This window comes from Mytilus californianus, unplaced genomic scaffold, assembly GCF_021869535.1.
Source record: "Mytilus californianus isolate M0D057914Y unplaced genomic scaffold, xbMytCali1.0.p SCAF_1, whole genome shotgun sequence".
Taxonomy (NCBI): Eukaryota; Metazoa; Mollusca; class Bivalvia; order Mytilida; family Mytilidae; genus Mytilus; species Mytilus californianus.
In genome coordinates, this window is record NW_026262581.1 from 44,043,997 (window position 1) to 44,063,274 (window position 19,278).

The window sequence follows — 19,278 nt, forward strand, 5'->3', positions numbered from 1 at the left end:
GACAAAGTTGCCTTTAGACGGTTTTGGCTATTCTTTTTTGTCCTTTTTGGTCATGTGACTTGTCAAGTAATAATTCATCCCAGGCTTTGAAATTTTGGATTTGAGCGTTTCTGATGAAGAAGGAAAATTTTATAGTATTATTTTCAATTTTAAGCGGATTTTGCCGTAGTGTTTTTTTTAAATAAAACTCTTTGGTTCTTTTTTTTGCTCCAACTCATATTGTATGTTTTTCTTTCCAAACGTTTGGTCTCGAGCATACCCGACAAAGATAAATCAGGAAAACATGTTACGTTTTCTGATGATAACTACAACTTTCTACTCCAATTTTACTACTTCCACATTTAAAAGAAATATTAAATATTAACCAATTTTGTCAAAATAAAGAAAATAAAAGAAACTTTGAAAGAAGCTTAGATCATACCTTTTGTAGAACTGATACGACTTCAGAGCTGTCTAGATACACCGGAATGCCACACATTTTTATGTTAAATCAAACTCTTGAAATCGATATTTATAATTTTTTATAGTCTAAACAATATGCCTCAACAAGATGCTTAAAGGAGACTACAGACCTGGCTAGAGAAAATGCATGCAGCAAAGTCTATGAATTACTTTGATTTACTAACACTGGAACTATAAGACTGTTGTTAGTGTGGTTATCCTCCATTGTTTTCATTGTCTAGATATCACCAGCTATTTATTATATACTCTTTTATAAACTCTCAGCTCATAAACAGTTTTGCAATTTTCATAAAAAAAACTGTGGTTGTATCTACCTAATGCAAGTTTGGCTAATCTTTCAGGATATTTCAAATATAGAAATCCTAAGGTTCTTTCAAGATATTTAAGCGTTTCATCATGATGTTAAATCGAGAAAATAATTTGATTCTGAGCATTCCTTGATGATGGTGTATCAAGAAATGTGCGTTGCACACATCAATTTCAGTTCTCTCTATTTTCATATAACTTTGCATGATAGAAATTCACATGCCGCCATGTGTGAGTGAAAGCACATTTGTACTAATAACATTTTTAAACAACGGAAAGAGTTACCTTTTATTATTGCGACATCAAGTATACATTTACCTTTGTAGTGTTTGATATTGATGTAGAATATTTACAAGCTGAAAAAATACAGTGCGGGAAAATCTAGTGAAAACCGTTTTGAATAATTCTTGAAACTAGAATAGATCGCATAATAAAACAAGGGTTGGGAATGTTTTCTGATAGATATTAGCCAAAGTTTCGTTCTTCTTTGTTTGATTGAATGATTGGTTTCGGGGGGGGGGGGGGGGGATTTTTCTATGTCTTATATTTTATCGTTTTTCTTAATCTTGAACTTTTACAATGGATAATTTTTTGTAACTTTTAATGGATTAAATTCTTTACATATCTATGCAGAAATTTACCCTAAACCAGCAGCTAACTTACAGATATCTCCCCCACCCCATTTCACGCGAAACCAATTGTCTCTTTCGGATTTTTACTACCTTATCAATCGAACAATCTTGAGCTTTTAATAAATTCGCACTTTTGTTTACATTTTTTCGAGGTTATTACAACATAATATACCTTGTCAGTAGTGTACTTGGAGTTTTTCCGAAATGACAAACTACATAACTGAAATTGCTCAAATCTATAAATAAAAACAACTTAACAAGGTTGTGTCACACATAAAATCATGCAATAGATGCATGTGAATATATTTATCAGATTCTGTTAAAGGTTGTTTAAAAACCCCGATATATTTCTTCCTCAATGTATACATATTTCGTCATTGTTTTACCTGTCCATGAAAGAAATTACACGAACCTAAAAATAACTTTCGCATTCTCGGAACGTTTCGTTTTTTGTATATACATGTATTTACAGGCATATGTTTAGAAAGGTTTATACTTTTACCGAACATCTAACATCATAAATTAACGTTTAAGGAGTCTATTGAACCTCGTTTTTCAAATATTTTATAATTTTCAGTGGTTACAATACATTACAAGTAAAAAAAGATCATATGACAATCATACGGTAAATCGTCACTTACAACCGAACAACCGAAGTGGATTTGAACATTCGATTGTAATAGATTTGAAGTTAAATAATTTGCAAATGGAAGTTAATATCGGCAAAAATCAAACCGAAATGTGTTCTTATTGTAAATGTGTTAGTTCAGACATTGGATTAGAAAAGTACTTTTGTGTTTTTATGCATTTTCAATCCATTTGGTTTAATATTTTTTGGCGTTTTTAATGAAATAAAACAATTATGGAAGATTTGACTCCATTTCATGGAAAATGCAACAAGGAAAGGTTGCCCATGATGACACTGTTCATCGTTATTGTCGATGCAGTACTTCTAGTAACATTAGGATTAAAGAGGTTAGTAATCATTTAAAAATAAGTTCGAATTTTTGTATTTCTTTATTTCTTTATTTCTGTTTTTTCTTTCCTTATTCATTACTTTCATTATTTTATCTTATTCTACTTATTGATTAATTAAGCTATTAATTCATTTTATTATTTATGGATACTTTGATCAGAATTTGCGTATTGCTTTGTTGTGCGATTTAATTTTTTATACGAGAAGTAGGCTTACGTCATCTATAACTTGTAATAGACAGTTGTATAACAGTCACCAATTCAAAATGATATAGCTTGCAATTTCATTATTAAATTTGATTCCTAAAAAATAGCTGCATGGGAAAAGTACTCATTGATATAAACCAAAATTATTCAACAATGACTAAGAAAAAAAAATACGCAAAAATTCACAAGGGCTTAGAAGGTCTTGATAGTCACGAAACTTATTTCTATATTGTAAGGTTTTCATTCATATTAATTTCGAGCTTCAAAAATTGCCTAAAACAGTTTAGCAGTGTAGTTAAGAGTCAGTGTATCTATTTGAAAACTGTGAATGTAAATTTATTTACCTACATGTAGTTTAAATAATAAAAATATGATCTTTACTAAGATTGCCCTAACACCACTATAAGACCATCTTTTGCTAATTAATGAATATATGATATAGAGAAATATACCTAATATTTTTATTGCGTTTTAAGGTATATAATTATGTAAAAAGGAATTGTAATAATATGATAAATTATTAAAGTAATGATCATAATACAAAAAAAATCATTAAAAAAAAATAATGACAATAGGAACCAAACTAAACTGTAAAGAAATTATTAGGTGATATAATCGTCTGTATGTATACATTTTAAAAGGGAATATCGCATTATTTCAAGAATAATTCCAGAAAAAATAATACTGTTCATAATAGAAATTGACAAAAATAATTTCAAACAAGAAAGTAAACTGTTGAAAAATTATTATATTCTTGGATGAATGTGTATACAAGATTTGACCCTAAGTCCACTCGTTTGGATTACCTTTTTATTTGTTATAACTTGCTGTTACTTTTTTATTCATGTAAAAGATAATCATAATAAAGTTCGATGAATAGTTTAGCTTCTGTTTCAGAATCACCAAGAACAGATGTTTGTAAACCTCCACCGTGTATCAGAAATATAGCCTCATATATGTTATTTATCCCAAGTTTTAGGACTATCCTAAGACCAAGTCGAGAAACCTATGTTGCTATCCTAACTTTAGGACGAATTTTATCACATATCTTATTTAAGGAGGCTTTCGTTAACCTAACTTGTCGTAAGCCCATCCTTATACCACGATGTGACATGTCCTAGTCCTAAGACAACCAGTTTGCTGTCATGACACCTGGTTTGATCATGATGCTAGAATGTTGCAGTTTTTTTACTTTTTTCGTTTTGATGATAGAGGGAGCACTGTATTAGTAAGTACCACCAAAATAGGACTTAGGATTTTCTTTCTACATGTACCCTTTTTTCAAATTCTCACAATTTCCCAAAATTTCTTAAGATTTGAGTTTTGGGCCATCTTATAGCAATCATAATTTGATAACATTTAATAAAGTAGCACATATATTGATAGAACCACAAAGTGCATAGATGAAACTGGGATACAATAGATTTTAGTATAGACTGAAAGTTGTTTTGGATATGTCTCTGGTTTGGAAGAAGTTCGAGAACAATCATCCTTACATCTTTGGACCGTAATGATTAAGATCAAATGTGTTTTTCTTTTAAATGTTGAAGTTGTATTGGCGTTGTATTTTTTTTTCTTTTTAATGCTTTCTGTTTTACCTTAATATTTTTAAACAGTTTTTGCGATGACTCGTATTTTATAAAACAAGAAGTAAGTGGATAATGAATAGAGTTTATGTAACATTAAAGATTAAAGAGGCAAATTCATGAATTTTCGAATGGGTTAAACAATACTCATTGATGAAGAAAGTTTTCTAATATAGAAGTCTCAAAGTAGGCTGATACTTCGTGACATACAAGGCAGTAAAAACACACCACAGTAATGGTGAAACTCGCTCCTTGAGACGAAATTCAGAAGTATTTGTAAATGGTACTCCCCATTTTCAGTTGTTTAAATGACGATGGAAATGATTTTTTATCAATCAAATAATTTCTATTATCTTTATTTGTGGGGATGTTGCATTGTCTTGATTTATACTTTTGTCTTAATCTAGTATAAACATAATATGTCGTAACAGAAGACATATTTTATACAAAGAAAGTTTTAAATCATGAAATGAATAAACAATCAAATATTTGTTCTAAATATTTTATGACCAGATCAGACATTACGACATAAACCTGATTTATCGATCATGTCTGCGTTCAGTTTTACATTACCTTCTTCCTACAAATCCGGAGACCACCTTTTTAAATATTTCAAAACATTGTTACCCAGAAATACATGACAAGAAGCAAATTGTTTGCTAAAAGTACATCACGTTAAAAAATATTCTGCATACCGAAAAATCTGACTAATAGGTTAGTACATAGACTAAATTTTTCTCGGGCTTTGTATAAAAGGCTCGATTCATCAGATTGACACGAAGGGCACAAATAACATAACAAACAGACAAAAGAGAGAGTACTTGCAGTTACTGTAAACTAGTTCAAATAAATTTTCTAAGTACAAAGTTCGGAACAATATGGGTCAATCAAATGTCCGACATCACATCATTGTAGTTTCTTCTGAGTTTTGGCTCAAACAATCCTATATCTAGTACATCTTGACACATACTTAGTCTTTTGAATGTTTTGATTATCATGATATGTAAAAAGACTTTTGTAATTATTAAAGATAGTAACTTCCTCAAACTTTTATACGAACTTTTTGCAAGTAAATAGCATTTATATGCCAAAGTTTGCTAATTTTAATTAATCTATTCGATCACAATTTGGATGGAAAGATGGCCACCACAATCACCACCTCAGTAGTCCAATAATGTTTGAAATTTGATTTTAAAAAGATATGAATAAACTATTTATATATTCATGGCATCTAAAAGAGTTCTACAGGCTTCATATTGTGTCGAACACTTTAGATTTTAGAACTTATGTAGTCTTCATGTCAAAATATTTGTCTTACGTGCTGATTGGAGGTAGACGATATGTTCTGGTCAATATCATTTACGTCAGTGAAAAAGCCGAGTCAATCACAAAGTCATGATTTTGGGATAGCAAAAAAGACTAATTGATACTCTGTTAAGTATGAATTCAAGCAAGATTCTTTACTCTTTGAAGGTCATTGTGATATTGCAAAACATCAGCTGGAAAGAAAAATTCATGCACAGAGGAGGACCGTTTTTCGAGAAACATGTATTTTATTATTTTACATGATAGCGGCATGAAATCAACACAAAGAAGTTTTTGTATACCATCATAACCGTAAAAATCACAAAATCCTGAATTTTCTCCAAATTGCTACATTAAGACCCTAAACTTCGCCCTTTTGTTTTCTTTTACGTGAAAAGTAAATGTTGGAAAATTAATTTTGCGGTATATTTATAATAGTCATTTGAAGAAAAGTAAAATGGTAGAAGTATAAATATGTTAGTATGAAAGTCATACTTTTCTAAGCTAATGAATGAAAATAACACTTCGTAAATTATCTCTTTATATATCTTTTAATATCAAATTAACACACAATTCTTATCAAGCTGACAGAAATCAATATTTTCGGTTAAATTGTGCCCCAAATTCCTTCCGCAAAAATCCAATTTTCTTGATTAAAAGGTACTTCAAGATACTATCTATTGAACATATTTGGCACTGTTAACGGAAAGTTTGTGATATAAATAGATCAATGTAATATGTTCTTATTTTACCTAGTAAGATATACTTACATGAAAACTGTCAGATATTTATACTTGGTCGCAGATTTTCTGAAATCGTTTTATTATCAAAATTTGTTGTCATACTTATATTACATGTGTTAAAGATGATGGCAATTTGCCATTCAATAGCAATATATCTTTATTATTATTTTGGCAATATTTTGTCAGCTGTTGTCGTATAATGTTGTTTCTGTTTTCGTATTGTGTTGTTGTCCATTGAAAATAATTGTCCCAGGACTTCATTGCTCTATATCAAAAGAGAGAGGGTTATAGTTCATTACTTGAAAAGCGGAGTTATATGACGTTCAATCTGTACAGTTTACTTTTTGTCTCATAAGCCCACTTTGCATATAGGGTCGGTGTAAAGTTGTCACTATCAACATGAACAGATTTAATTCCGAAGATCGAAGTGAGGTACATGTAGCATTGCGAGTCAAATTCGCTGATACGACGTTAACTTTTAATTCATATTATCAATTAATTAATTAATCTAATTCGAATCACAATTTAAAAAGTGTCCACACCACAGTTAAATTCGAATTAAAGCGAATTAACTAATTCGCATTAACGAAAACGCATTTCTAATGCGAATTGGATAATGCGAATTAGCCAACGAATTCGAATTAAAAAAAAGAAGAGTGTGTGAACGCGATTTGCGAATTCGATTCGCATTCGATTCGAATTCAATTCGAATTAAATGTACGTGTGAACGAGGCATTAGTATCTTTTAAGTTCTTTAAATAAGTTGATGTTAATTTCAGAATTTTGACAATTTCAATCAAAATCAAAATCGATATTTTTTTTACTTTGTTGCTATTTAAAAAAAAAGTTTGGGTCACCGAGCTATTTTCATGCTAAAGGTTTCTCAAAATTGTCAGATTTTTTAAGAATTATATAAGGAAAATTAAAACACTTTTGTGTGAATAGGAAGAAAATTAAACATAATTTTCATATAATATATAAAAAGATAGCCCTTGTAATTTGCTTTTAGAAAATGAAAAAAAAAGAACTAAGCTAAGCTAGCTACATAACAAAATGGGCAATTTTACTGTTCACTCTTTTATTAAAAAATAATCTATCCTGATATTAAAAGATTTACAATCTTGAATCGATGAAAACATTTTTTTTTTCTTGTAAAAAGATGTTACCGGAAGAAATCATATAAATCTGTCTTCAAACTATAAATCAGAGAATTGGTATTCAAGAAATATCAGACGCAATATTTGTACAATAGCAGTGGCGTTATAACCTTAATCAAAAGTCTATTCAGCTAAAGCGAAAGATTTAAAGGGCAGTTTCTAAACTTGTTATGTTTATGAATAACAATAGCGAAAGAAGGTGTGTGTGTGTGTGTGTGTGTGTGAAATACCACATTTGATGTGATAACAACTATAAAAAGAAAATTGACCAATTTATGAAATCTATTTCACTGTTTCACTGTTTATTCAAACTACACTCAGACACAGATTTCCTGCGTAACAGGAGCGACAAATACACATAAATTTACAAATAACATAAAAGCGAAATTAGTAGAATACATAAAATAAAACAATATAAATATTTTTTTTTTTACAAAACTAAATGTATACTACATCTATTGACCAGATCGCAAAAAGTCCGTGCAATCTGTAAAGTTTAAGTAACCACGTGATCAAATGAACACAATAAAATGATAATGGATAGTAACAAAAAGTGTAACATACATAAATATTCATATGTGATGATTTACAGAGAAAGCAGTAGTTTTTCAACCTTTTGAATGAAAATAGAAAGGTTAGTTAATACATTTAAGTTGCAATATTTCAACATTCCATAAAGTTTGTTGATATTTGGGTTGATTCTGTAGTAATTAGGAATATATGCATTTCTTACTTCAATAACATCAGCATTGTTACAAAGCGCTATGTAATGATACTCATCTCCAAGACCAGTCTTACAAAGCTTACATTTTCTTTCAATTTCTGGAATTCTATTCCATCTCCCCGTTTCGATAGGAAATTTGATATTGCAAGTGCGATGTTTGTTAATATAGAGTCTACTAAATTTTCTAAGTCTAATTAGATAGGGTTCCATACAGAAGTCAGTCTTAAATTTTGAATAGAACTTCCTCCTTGATGAGTTATCGATATCCGAAAACCATTTTTGTATGAACTGGTCATGGAGTCTTTGTTTAACGTTAATTTTTAAAAAATTCAAATTAACGTTTCCTTGTACATGCCAGATTTCACTGTTACCAGTTTCATCAAAAATAGAATTTACATAATTAATCCACTTAAAAGAATTATTTCCATTTTCAAATAAATTAAACATAAGCTTGTAGAGTTTTCCAGACAGTTTATCAACATTTGTTACAAGTTTGTACCAGAAACAAATCATTTTCATCTTTATACTAATTTCGATAGGAAATCGGCCAAGTTCACCATAGACCATGAAATTTGCGGTCGATGACCTAACCCCCAGAATTTTTTTGCAGAACTGTAAATGTATCTTCTCAATATTCATCTTATTTTCATATCCCCAAATTTCAGAGGAATAAGTCAAAACAGGGGCTACCAAAGAATCAAATAGTTTTATCTGTAAATCTAAAGGAATACTAATATTATTAATTCTCTGGTGCAGACTGTATAAAGCTTTTTGAGCTTGATCTACTAATTTGTTTCTGGCTTTACAAAAATTACCATTATAATTAAATAACAATCCAAGATATGTATATGTATCTTGAATCTCAATTTCATCATTACATAGATTAAATTTGAATTTCTTATTACAGTTACGTTTAGAAAAAATTACAATTTTTGTCTTTGAGACATTGACCTTAAGTTTCCAAGTATTACAATATTGTTCAAATATATTTAAAGTATTTTGTAAATCTTCAGCAGTATCTGCAAAGATAACTGTATCATCTGCATATAGTAAAATGAACATTTTCAAATAAATACCTATGCTATGTATACATTCTGAATCTAGGTATTCTAAACCATGGCCCAAATGTTGACTTAAAAAGTCTTCTAAAACATTCAAGTATAAGGCAAAGGGAATGGAGATAATTTTTCTCCTTGTCTAACACCCGTTTCACATGGAAAAAATGCAGTTTTCAAATTATCAAGTTAAACACAAGACTTAATATCTGTGTACATATTCTGTATCAACGTAAACATTTTCCCTCTGATGTTATTTTTTTTAGTTTTTTCGCTACTGTAATAGATTTTTAATTGAAATTAATACTTTTATGGCAATCTTAGACGTCATGACATTGAAAACTCAAGAACTGTTATGAAATGTGAAACCAATATTCCATAAGAAGTAACAAACGGAACATTGCACCAAGAAAAGGGAAATGAACATTAGAAAAAGAACGTCCCGTTTATCATAAATTTTTGCATGAAGTAAACCAAAATTTTATGTCAAGAGTGACAAGAGTATACAGTTTGGGTTTGTAGTAGGTTTCAGAAATTAAGTAGCGTTGTGCACATAAATATTTTATGTTCGTTTGAACAAGTGAATTTAAAACATAATGAATATTATCAAGCAAAAAATCTAATAGTTTTTACAATTTTTTGCACGTCCAATTTGTCTATTTTTGGAAGTTTTATTGCTGAAAAAAGGGATTGTAATAGCTATAGTTATATAAGATTTATCGAAATACCAAATTATCAAAAAGGATTTTTGTTCTTTATCAGATTATGCGGCAATGTACACGTTTGTTATGTAGTTGCACGTTTGTATGTAGTTGCTGTATATATGAAATCTTTTTAGAAGTACAGTAACCGACAGTGGAAGGAAACAAGGAATTTTCTAGTTGTCAACGGATGCTATATTTTAGCTTGTTTTTCAGTCATTTTAAGCATTTTTTATTTGGTTGTGTCTTCGGTCATGTTGACACATTGAAGAAGTATTTGTTTATCATGGTTTGATTTTTAATATACATAAATTATTAGGTAGATTTCACTAAATCAGGTATTTGTTTTTGAATTAATTTGGTGTCAGTGTCGGATAAATGATAGTTTTGTTGAATTCATTGGTAACTTGTCTGGACTCAGGATGATGTACAGGTTGAACCATGGCATTTGCGTTTGCTCATTATTGAAGACCCTAAATATGCGTGGTAGCCTTTAGATATCTATTTCGTTCAAATAGGATAGATGTCTCGTTGAAGTTTACCTAAAATTTATTATATATCGAGTTAAACACTATCTTTTAAGAGAAAGAGATGTAATGTTGACACGTTAAAATTAGATACACATATAATATACCATGTCTCCTTTAGTACATCCTGGTTTGTTTTAAAAATACATATTTTTCACAACATTGTGAATTTTCAAAATGGCAACAAACAGTGGACAAAGTCGATACGAAATGTGTAGTTTTAGAAAGGGTGCATATTCAAATATTGGACAAGAAATGTATTTTATTAATTCTATCTATATTCAATATTCTTGGTTTAATATTTTTTGGCTTTTTTGGTAAAGAATTTGAAATATTGAACTCATGGAGGGATTAACGTTATTTCATGGAAGCTACAAGGAAAATCTTCTTTTGATAACTTTGATCATCCTGATAGTAGATGTGGTCCTCGTTGTTACTCTTGGAGTAAAGAGGTAAGTATAGATTGGATAATAGAAGTGAAATTCATCTCGGTTTCTGGTACTAGATTGGTCTTATATCAAATTTAATGATATAATCTAATGGAGAATGGAGAATGTGTCCATGGGACACGGATGATGCTCCGCTTGCATATAACGTTACAAAGGGACATAACTCAAGAACAGTAAAAGTGACGCTAAATTCGAACTTAATCTGAGTTTTGTGGTAATAAGCATTGTGTATAAGTTTAATAATAATTGGTTGAGGCAAACTTAAGTTATTCAGCAATTTTTCCATTTGTAAAGGGGCATTACTCTAGAACGGTAAAAATAACGCCACCCAAATTCAAACTTAATCTGTGATTGGTGGTAATAAGCATTGTGTATAAGTTTCATAATTTGGTTGAGGCAAACTAAAGTTAGAGAACGGAAACTAATTTTGGGACTTACGTACGGACAGCCGGACAAGGGGTAACACTTAATGCTCCCTCCGCTGCGGCGGGGGCATAATTACACTAGGATTGCTAATAGTGCTTCTAAATAACACCAAAGAGATTGTAAACATTAGTGACAAGAACACATGACCAGTTTTTCGAAAAGATTCATTTAAAAGAAATTTAACGGTGAATACAAGATATTTAGCACCTGTACTTGTACAACTTGGATTGTAGATTTTAATGTTAAAGTGATCTTTAATATTATCTGTATAATATCGATTATATCTAGTGAACACATTTTTTGTTAGTTTTCTTAAATCCTTTTATCACCAAAAATTCATTGAACTATATTTGACGATTTTAAGAACTTGGTAACCTGCCAATATTGTGAACTTTTTAAAAAGAAGTTATTCAAGAAGAAAGTATTTCCGATGAGTTAATGTTATAGCAAAAGAACTTTCGTCTTAGAGGACATGGTTCATTTCTTAGTTTTAATCAGCCTTGAACTAGCTTTCAGTACCTACGAGTGCTCTTAGATCAATACTTTGTGTCTTTTATATTTATGTTAGTTGTTTTTGTGCTCTGTGCAAATCTGTTGAGTCGAACCATAGTTGTCTCATTGGCAGTAGATAATTGTCTTATATACCACATCATCTTATTTTTATATAAAGGAAAGTGTTTCATAGGAGTATGTAATCAAAAAAAAAAAGAATAGAAATCTAACACAATTAATAAGAACTGTACCCAAATTACAACAAATCTAAACAATAAACTTCTGAAACAAAAATGGGGCAATTTTTTATAATAAACATGAAAAAGACAATATGAACGCACCATTATTGTGTTGTGCTTCATCAAATTTACAAAAGTAAAACAAACACAGAAAGAGCGGTTGTCGTTGGTTCATATCTATCATATATGTTTTCGTAAATTGTTTTGTTATAAATTAGACTGGTTTTCTCGTTTTTGAATTGTTTCACATTTTTAATGTCGGGGCCTTTTATAGCCGACTATACGGTATGGTTTTTTTCTCATTGCGGAAGGCCGTACGGTTGCCTATAATTATTGTTATATCCACTTCATTTGAACTCTGGGATAGTTGTATCATTGGCAATCATAACCAAATCACCTTATCTTTATACAGAAAGTGAAAACGAAAGAAAACCGAACCAAATTATATATATAAAACCAAAAATAAACAGAAAAAGATAAGTAAAAATTAAATTAAAAACAGCCACGTTTTCCTTCAATACTGACGCGCGTACAGATGGTGCAAATGTTCGCAATAAAACTTTTTGTTGCATTTATGACATTGACCTATGTATTATCAGTTATATATATATAGATACTAGTAATGTACTGGAGTTGAAGTATACCGTCAAGTGTATTGCGGTAGGTGTGTGATTCAGCCTCCTACTCACTCAAGCTAATGTGACTTTCAGACCTTCATATTAAAACTGTTCATCTTATTCTTTATACCTAAACTTATTACAAACCGGATAAATTGTCCTTTCCTATTGTTAATGCTCCTTTTCCTGGATGATAATATGTCAGTAGCTCCTTTGTGTACATTTTTCGGTTGGTTCTAAATGAGCATGTATTTAATGATGTATTAGATTTCAATGAACGAAATATTTTCGTCTACAAAAACAAAACGTTTGCTAAATCCGTTTGATATGTTCTGATTGATACTTTTGATGGGTGCTTCGTGCAGATTTGCCGAGTTAAGCCATTTGCAACTGATTTGTACAGTGTGTTCTTAGCACCACTGTGTCCAGGTTAGGGGAAGAGTTGAGAGCTCACCAACACGTTTAACCTGGATTTTCCCATTTTTGAAGGCCGTACGGTGACCTATAATTGTTTTTATCTTCGTCCTTTGAACTCTGGTGGATAGTTGTCTCATTAGTAATTATACCACATCTCCTTATTTTTATACAGTAGGAATATCAAAATTTTGTCAAAAATATTTTTTAGATTTGATCAGAAAAATTATGAAACAAGTTTATTTGAAAGTATCATTTTAATCATTGTTACTGGTACTTTTTGGATGCTCATGACATAGCAGGTTAAATATTTAAAATCGCCTAACGTAACTGCAATCATTCTTTAATACGGGTTTGCTGTATAGTCGTATTTTCTTAATAATATTTTTTTGAGTTTAAGGTTTTTCTTCTGTCTTAAAATCTACTCTTATCTTTTAATCTTATTCGGTTAATTTTACTTTAACCAAATGAAGAAAAAAAAAAGCTCTCAAAAAAAAATTAACGAAAAAAATATCTCTATGATGGAAAAAAAAATGCCCTCAAAAAGAAAAAAAAAAAGAAAAGAAAGAAGGGTAAGAATATTACAAAAAAGATAATTTGTTTGTGTGAATAAATACTACATATAGTTACGTCATGAACACGCGACTTTGTCTGTTTTTATCCCCTTGTTTGTTTGTTTCTTGATACGATATGTGAACTGACTTTGCTGCACGTTAGTCAAGCGATTAAACATTTTTGCTCTTTTTTATTTTAATTTGTCATGTTTGGGAAAGGTAATAATACGCTATATCGACAATACAATAATTTGATACATTTTGTTCAGTTTTGTTATGCGTCAGTTGATCTATTGACTGAGATTATCGAAGCAGTTTTGTATTGATCATTTTTAGGAATGATACACTATAACGTCAATACAATAATCGGATACGACATTTGTATAAACAAATCAGTTATTTAAATGTGAATGGAATTTGCGAAAATAATCATTTGAAAGAAGAGAGAGATCTGAACATTTCCTGTATCAATCAGATGTATATTATATTCTTGTGTTTTCACTTATTGTTATTTCTTTGTCTTATCTTCGTATGACTAATAATAAAGTGTATATGTTTCTTTCTTTTGTAAACAGTTTTAGCATCACACAATTTTTTGTCAAATAAAATAAGTTAGCATTATTTGTATATTTGGTACCAGTGTCGTGCAAACATACACACATAACATCCATTATGTTTTATTTACAGTGATGGCTGGTCGAAAGTAACAGAGGGAGACATCATAGTTATTGTGGTGGTGTTGGTGTTTACAGTGTGTATTCTGATAGCGGACATCACACATTTGGTTGAACGAGTTCTGTTTTCACGGAAAATGGTACATCGGTTTATATTTATGACATCCAAGGCACTTCAAATGTAAAAAAATTTCATTCACTACCGTGAACTTCGATATTAACTCAAATTTGCAATGGCCACTTACAACATTTTTTTTTTATGAAAATCAAATTGTCTTGTTTTGACATTATCTCAATGAGCTATAGTCTTACTCAACATACTTATAATTTTGTTCAACAAGGATTGATTGATTGATTGATTGATTGATTAATTATTATAAAAAAAACCCAAAGAAGGTATAGTTTCGACCAATATTAATTGAGACGATATCTATCCCACCAAGAAAGCTACTTGATCATATCCATCGCCATCATGCAAATTACTTGAAATAGAAAAACATATAATTAATCTTCAGATTTTTTTTAAATCACGTACGCTGTAAGTTGTTTCTGTATTTAGGAGTCCTTTTATAAATTATGATTGACAACTCCATGAATGACCCAAACATTTATTCTCAATTTAAAAAAAAGGGGAATGGTTTCTTTTTAATAACCCTGAAAAATTTGATAACAACCATTAAAACTTTGTGTTATTGTGATATGCATCCCATTAAAAAAAAAATAATTAAAGGTGACGACCCTAACTCATCATTTAACATGATCGCTTAAGTGAAAAATTTATGAATTTCAACAAAAAGTAATAAACATCTTAAAACTGTGCCAACTGCTCATTGAAAAGTAGCTTATTTGTGACCATTAATGATGGTATTCAATTGCAACAATATCAACATCGTCTCCGTTTCAACTAAAGCAACAAAATTTGGACAAAAAAGATTAATAAATAAAATTCTAGTCACCTAAAATGTCAATGGTTTGCCAAATTTTATCTATACGGGCTTAATTGAATAACTTTAAAAGCTTCTCTAAAACAACATGTGTAGTTGGCTATTTTTAAACGTTTCTGGCATTGATCATTATAAAGGACGTACTTGGAGAATCATATCTGACAAACCAGTCTGCTAGCTGAAACAACTGTCCTACTTGGGGCATATTACACGTTAGATATTACCGTGTTGATGGCATTATTGTAAAAGAAAAGACATAGATGTAAGTGTTTACCCAGAAACCTTTTCTGTTAGTTTTTGACTGGTCTCGTTCGAGCATTATCATCTTGATATCTTTATTTCGTATTCCCCTCTCGGCATAGTTGGTTTGACTTACATCCACTTCATTTGAACTCTGGTGGATACTTGTCTCATTGGCAATCATACAACATCTCATTATTTTTATATTGGTATCTTCTGTATGTTATTTGCACAAGGCAGAGATCATATATAAGCGATGAACTCCTCATTAGGCTTCATGTTTGAGGTGGTACCAAACACCTTGACTAAAATTGATTTTCATAAAATTTTGCCAAATATGTACTTTGACCCTTTTACAAAAAAATATGAAAATTTAAAAAATCTTGAACCACACACTTTATCGGAAAATTTCTTTGGATATATAGCAGTTGACAAACACTAATTTTGATCATTGAGAAGCCTAATATTTCCTTAAAAATAGAACGTGATTAAAACGTTCAGCTGATTTTTAAAGAGTTATCTCCCTGTAGTGTTATGTACCACCTTAATAAATTTGAAAATTCAACTATGAAATACATGCGATTAGACTACCTTTACAATGTGGCACCAATACGGGGTAATTTAAACATTAATCAAAATACTTGGAAAACAAAATGTATTTTGTGACACATTCCTGTAATGACAACATACATACAGTGATTTATTTCAAACGTATAATCTTACTTTTTTCTTACGTTATAGGGTGCATACATTGAAGAAGCAGAATTCACAGCAGATTTTAAGTGTGTTATATGTTTGGACAACTCCAAAGATCATATAGGAAAATTAAAGTGTGGTCATAGTAAGTATTAACTATTGTAAGGTTATTTTAAGGAAATGTAAGCGTATTGGTTCTAGGGTAGAGGAATACTTCACTAAAAAAAATTTTTTTTCTTTAAAATTATGACATATAATTTATTATTATATAGAGTGAGGAATAAGCAAAAAGCAAACAAGAGAAACGCTCATAACAATATACTTTCTACTGGTTGTATGAAACGATGAGGATAATATAACCAGATAAGTAATACCTGTGCATGATAAATAATTATTAATAATAGACAAATTGATTTAAACAATCTACCATGTACTAGCCAGCCTTCTTTCTGATTACAGCATTCCATTATGAGTGTATATATGACTTTATAACAAGGGAAGCATTGAATGATGCTGTTCCCAGCTGTCCTTTATGTCGTAGGACAATGGAACGGTTTGATAAATGGATTTGGATGCTAAATTGGAGACATTTGATGTTTAGGGATCACAGTGACATGAAAGGTAAAATCATTTTTTTTCGGAACAAATATAATTTATTATGTCAAAATTTGATGGAATGAAAAACAGCTAGGCAATGTTATAAAACGTAAATAAACGAAAATCTGGGTTTGGTTGATCTAGACAGTAAACTGTTGGTGAGAAAAAAAAAAGAGGCAGGAGATATCCTGGGGGACAATCAAAAGCAATCAGTAAGAGAAAAAACAAACAATATCATTGCCAATACGAAAGACAAACAATACCATTGCCAATACGAAAGACAAACAATACCATTGCCAATACGAAAGACAAACAATACCATTGCCAATACGAAAGACAAACAACAGTCTACAAAACATTTCACAGAAAACTAAAGACTTTGCAACACTTACTATATTTAACTTACCTATTTAAAGAACAAGGTGTGATCAAAGGTTCTCCGGGAAAGCAGGCATATCCTGCTCCACTAGTAACACTAGTGACGCCCATCGCTTTGCTCATGACAAGAAAAATTTCGAGCTTGATTTGATTTTAAGATTCCATAGCTTTAATATTACATTTCGATTTTGGTCTAGTACATTGTTATTTTTATCTGAACTCATGTGTTTCTGGATGTGTTGCAACATTTGCTTGTCTATTTTAATCTTTCTGCTGTTAATTTTTGATTTTCAGTTCGTTATAGATAAATTTAAACTGAAAGGTAGCTTGCCGGTTTTTAATTTTAAAAACGATATTAATGATACTTCGTAAAGTATGAAATAGTCGTGGTGAGGGGGACCGCATGATTCGTATTGCTTTTTAATAATATTTATATTAACCATTTATTTCTTTTCCCACCGTCGTATATTTGCTTCGGATTTTTTTTTCATTCATCGCATAACACCTTAAAAATATATGGTATTTTATTTATCTAAAAGTATAGCTACATAATGACTGTCTAGAGAAATTCTGTCAAGTCTGTTTTATATAATAATTATGATGCTTGTTCTTTTCAGGACTGATAAGCACTGTCTGAAGAAGACTTAACAACGAGTTCTGTACATTCAATTTTGAACAGAGCAAAGAAAATGTATTTTATAACAATTAACAATTAGCTTGATAAAATACTTATTGTTTTATTATTTTCTTTTTACTTCTTTCATTTTGTTTTTATTCGTATTTGTGAACTGCAAATAAATCATTGGAATCTCTTTTTTTTACATTGTCAATTTTAATAATAAGTAATGATGCGTAAGATCATCAAAAAAGTATGAACATAATAATTATATCAAGTATAATGTGAAATATCTAAAAACAGTTTTAATTGAAAACTATGATAAAGATATGAATAGAAACCAAAAAAATGATCTTCGAGAATCTGTTTACATAAAAAAAATGGTCGATAAAAAGATATAGTCTTGATATTTCATGTGTTTTGTCATAAATAGAAAAAATTAGATAGGATGATACAACATATTTTCAGTACATATTTTAAAAGTGCATTCTTAAGTGTGATTACCGTAATCTAAAACAAATAGAAAACAATATCATAGCTCATTCTTAATGTTGTAATAAAAAAATGTATTGCGGAGTACTCACGTATTGTAATATCTACGGGAAAGAATGTTTTGCTTTGTCCTCATGTCATCGTTTTATTGCATATGATACGCTTATAAAAGTGTACTCATAAGAAACATAACTTAAACATGGGATGAACTATATACATAGTTTTTTAATATACGTTCTGTATCTGCATACAAGTCATCCAATTGTTCGTCAGAATAGTGACATATTTTGCAATATCTCATGCAATTAGTGTTTTTTTCTACCTTGTCCCAGCGTATTCTAAGCAATTTGTTTTGGTCTGTTTTTGGATTTAAGCTGCAATAGACGTCTAGTTAAATTATTTCAAGATGCCCTGTGATATACGAAATCAACCACCTCCTCTGACATGTCACATTTTGAGACGAAAACAGACCACAAGGGATGTCTGCTTTTAATTTTAAGAAATTGCTAAAGCATTGATATCTTTCATGCCATAGATGACATAGTATTAGGAATCCTACACATTTTTTAACACTTTTATTAACCTCGATTGTGTTTTTCTTTGCTGCGAAGCCGCTATCCGTGTTATTCATAGCATGTGGCGTTCTACACCTTGGTAATGCTTTTAAAAAATAATAAATATAAACATTTTCACGCTTTTTTCGCTATTTTTTGGAATTTTTGAGTTTTGGCTTCTTTGTCAATTTATTATTTTCAATGCTAGTAATTTGACGCAAGTGCTCCTGATGAAATATATTCGATCCATTATCAACAAAAATGAGGGTACCTGATTTGGTTGAACAAATCACCATACCATTCGTTGTTCTTTTGAACTGTTTATGAACTTGAACAAAAATTATGCAATCCTTTTGAAATCCCTCCTTCCCAAATATTCCCTGTGGTTTTCAACCAATAACAGTTATTGCATGTTAAGGTCTAGCCCATGGCAAAATTTAAACTACATTATAACAAAAAGTGATCATCTATAGTTATTATTAATTAAACTGAGTAAAAATTTGTTGTGGATTGAAG

At 30.2% G+C, this 19,278-nt stretch overlaps 1 protein-coding gene across 2 annotated transcripts; it reads left to right on the top strand.

Annotated features, from left to right (window-relative positions):
* The first annotated feature begins 1,849 nt into the window (after positions 1 to 1,849).
* LOC127703054 (uncharacterized) lies at positions 1,850 to 19,091 on the top strand. Of its 2 annotated transcripts, none has more exons than XM_052207445.1 (5): positions 1,850 to 2,375; positions 14,259 to 14,385; positions 16,171 to 16,270; positions 16,585 to 16,746; positions 17,718 to 19,091. In XM_052207445.1, the coding sequence occupies exons 1-5, from the start codon at positions 2,263 to 2,265 to the stop codon at positions 17,735 to 17,737; spliced, it is 522 nt and encodes a 173-aa protein (XP_052063405.1). In that variant the 5' UTR covers positions 1,850 to 2,262; the 3' UTR covers positions 17,738 to 19,091. The 2 variants fall into 2 exon arrangements, with proteins under 2 accessions (XP_052063405.1, XP_052063413.1); XM_052207453.1 differs by lacking the exon at positions 1,850 to 2,375 and adding an exon at positions 10,520 to 10,832.
* Positions 19,092 to 19,278: the final 187 nt, after the last annotated feature.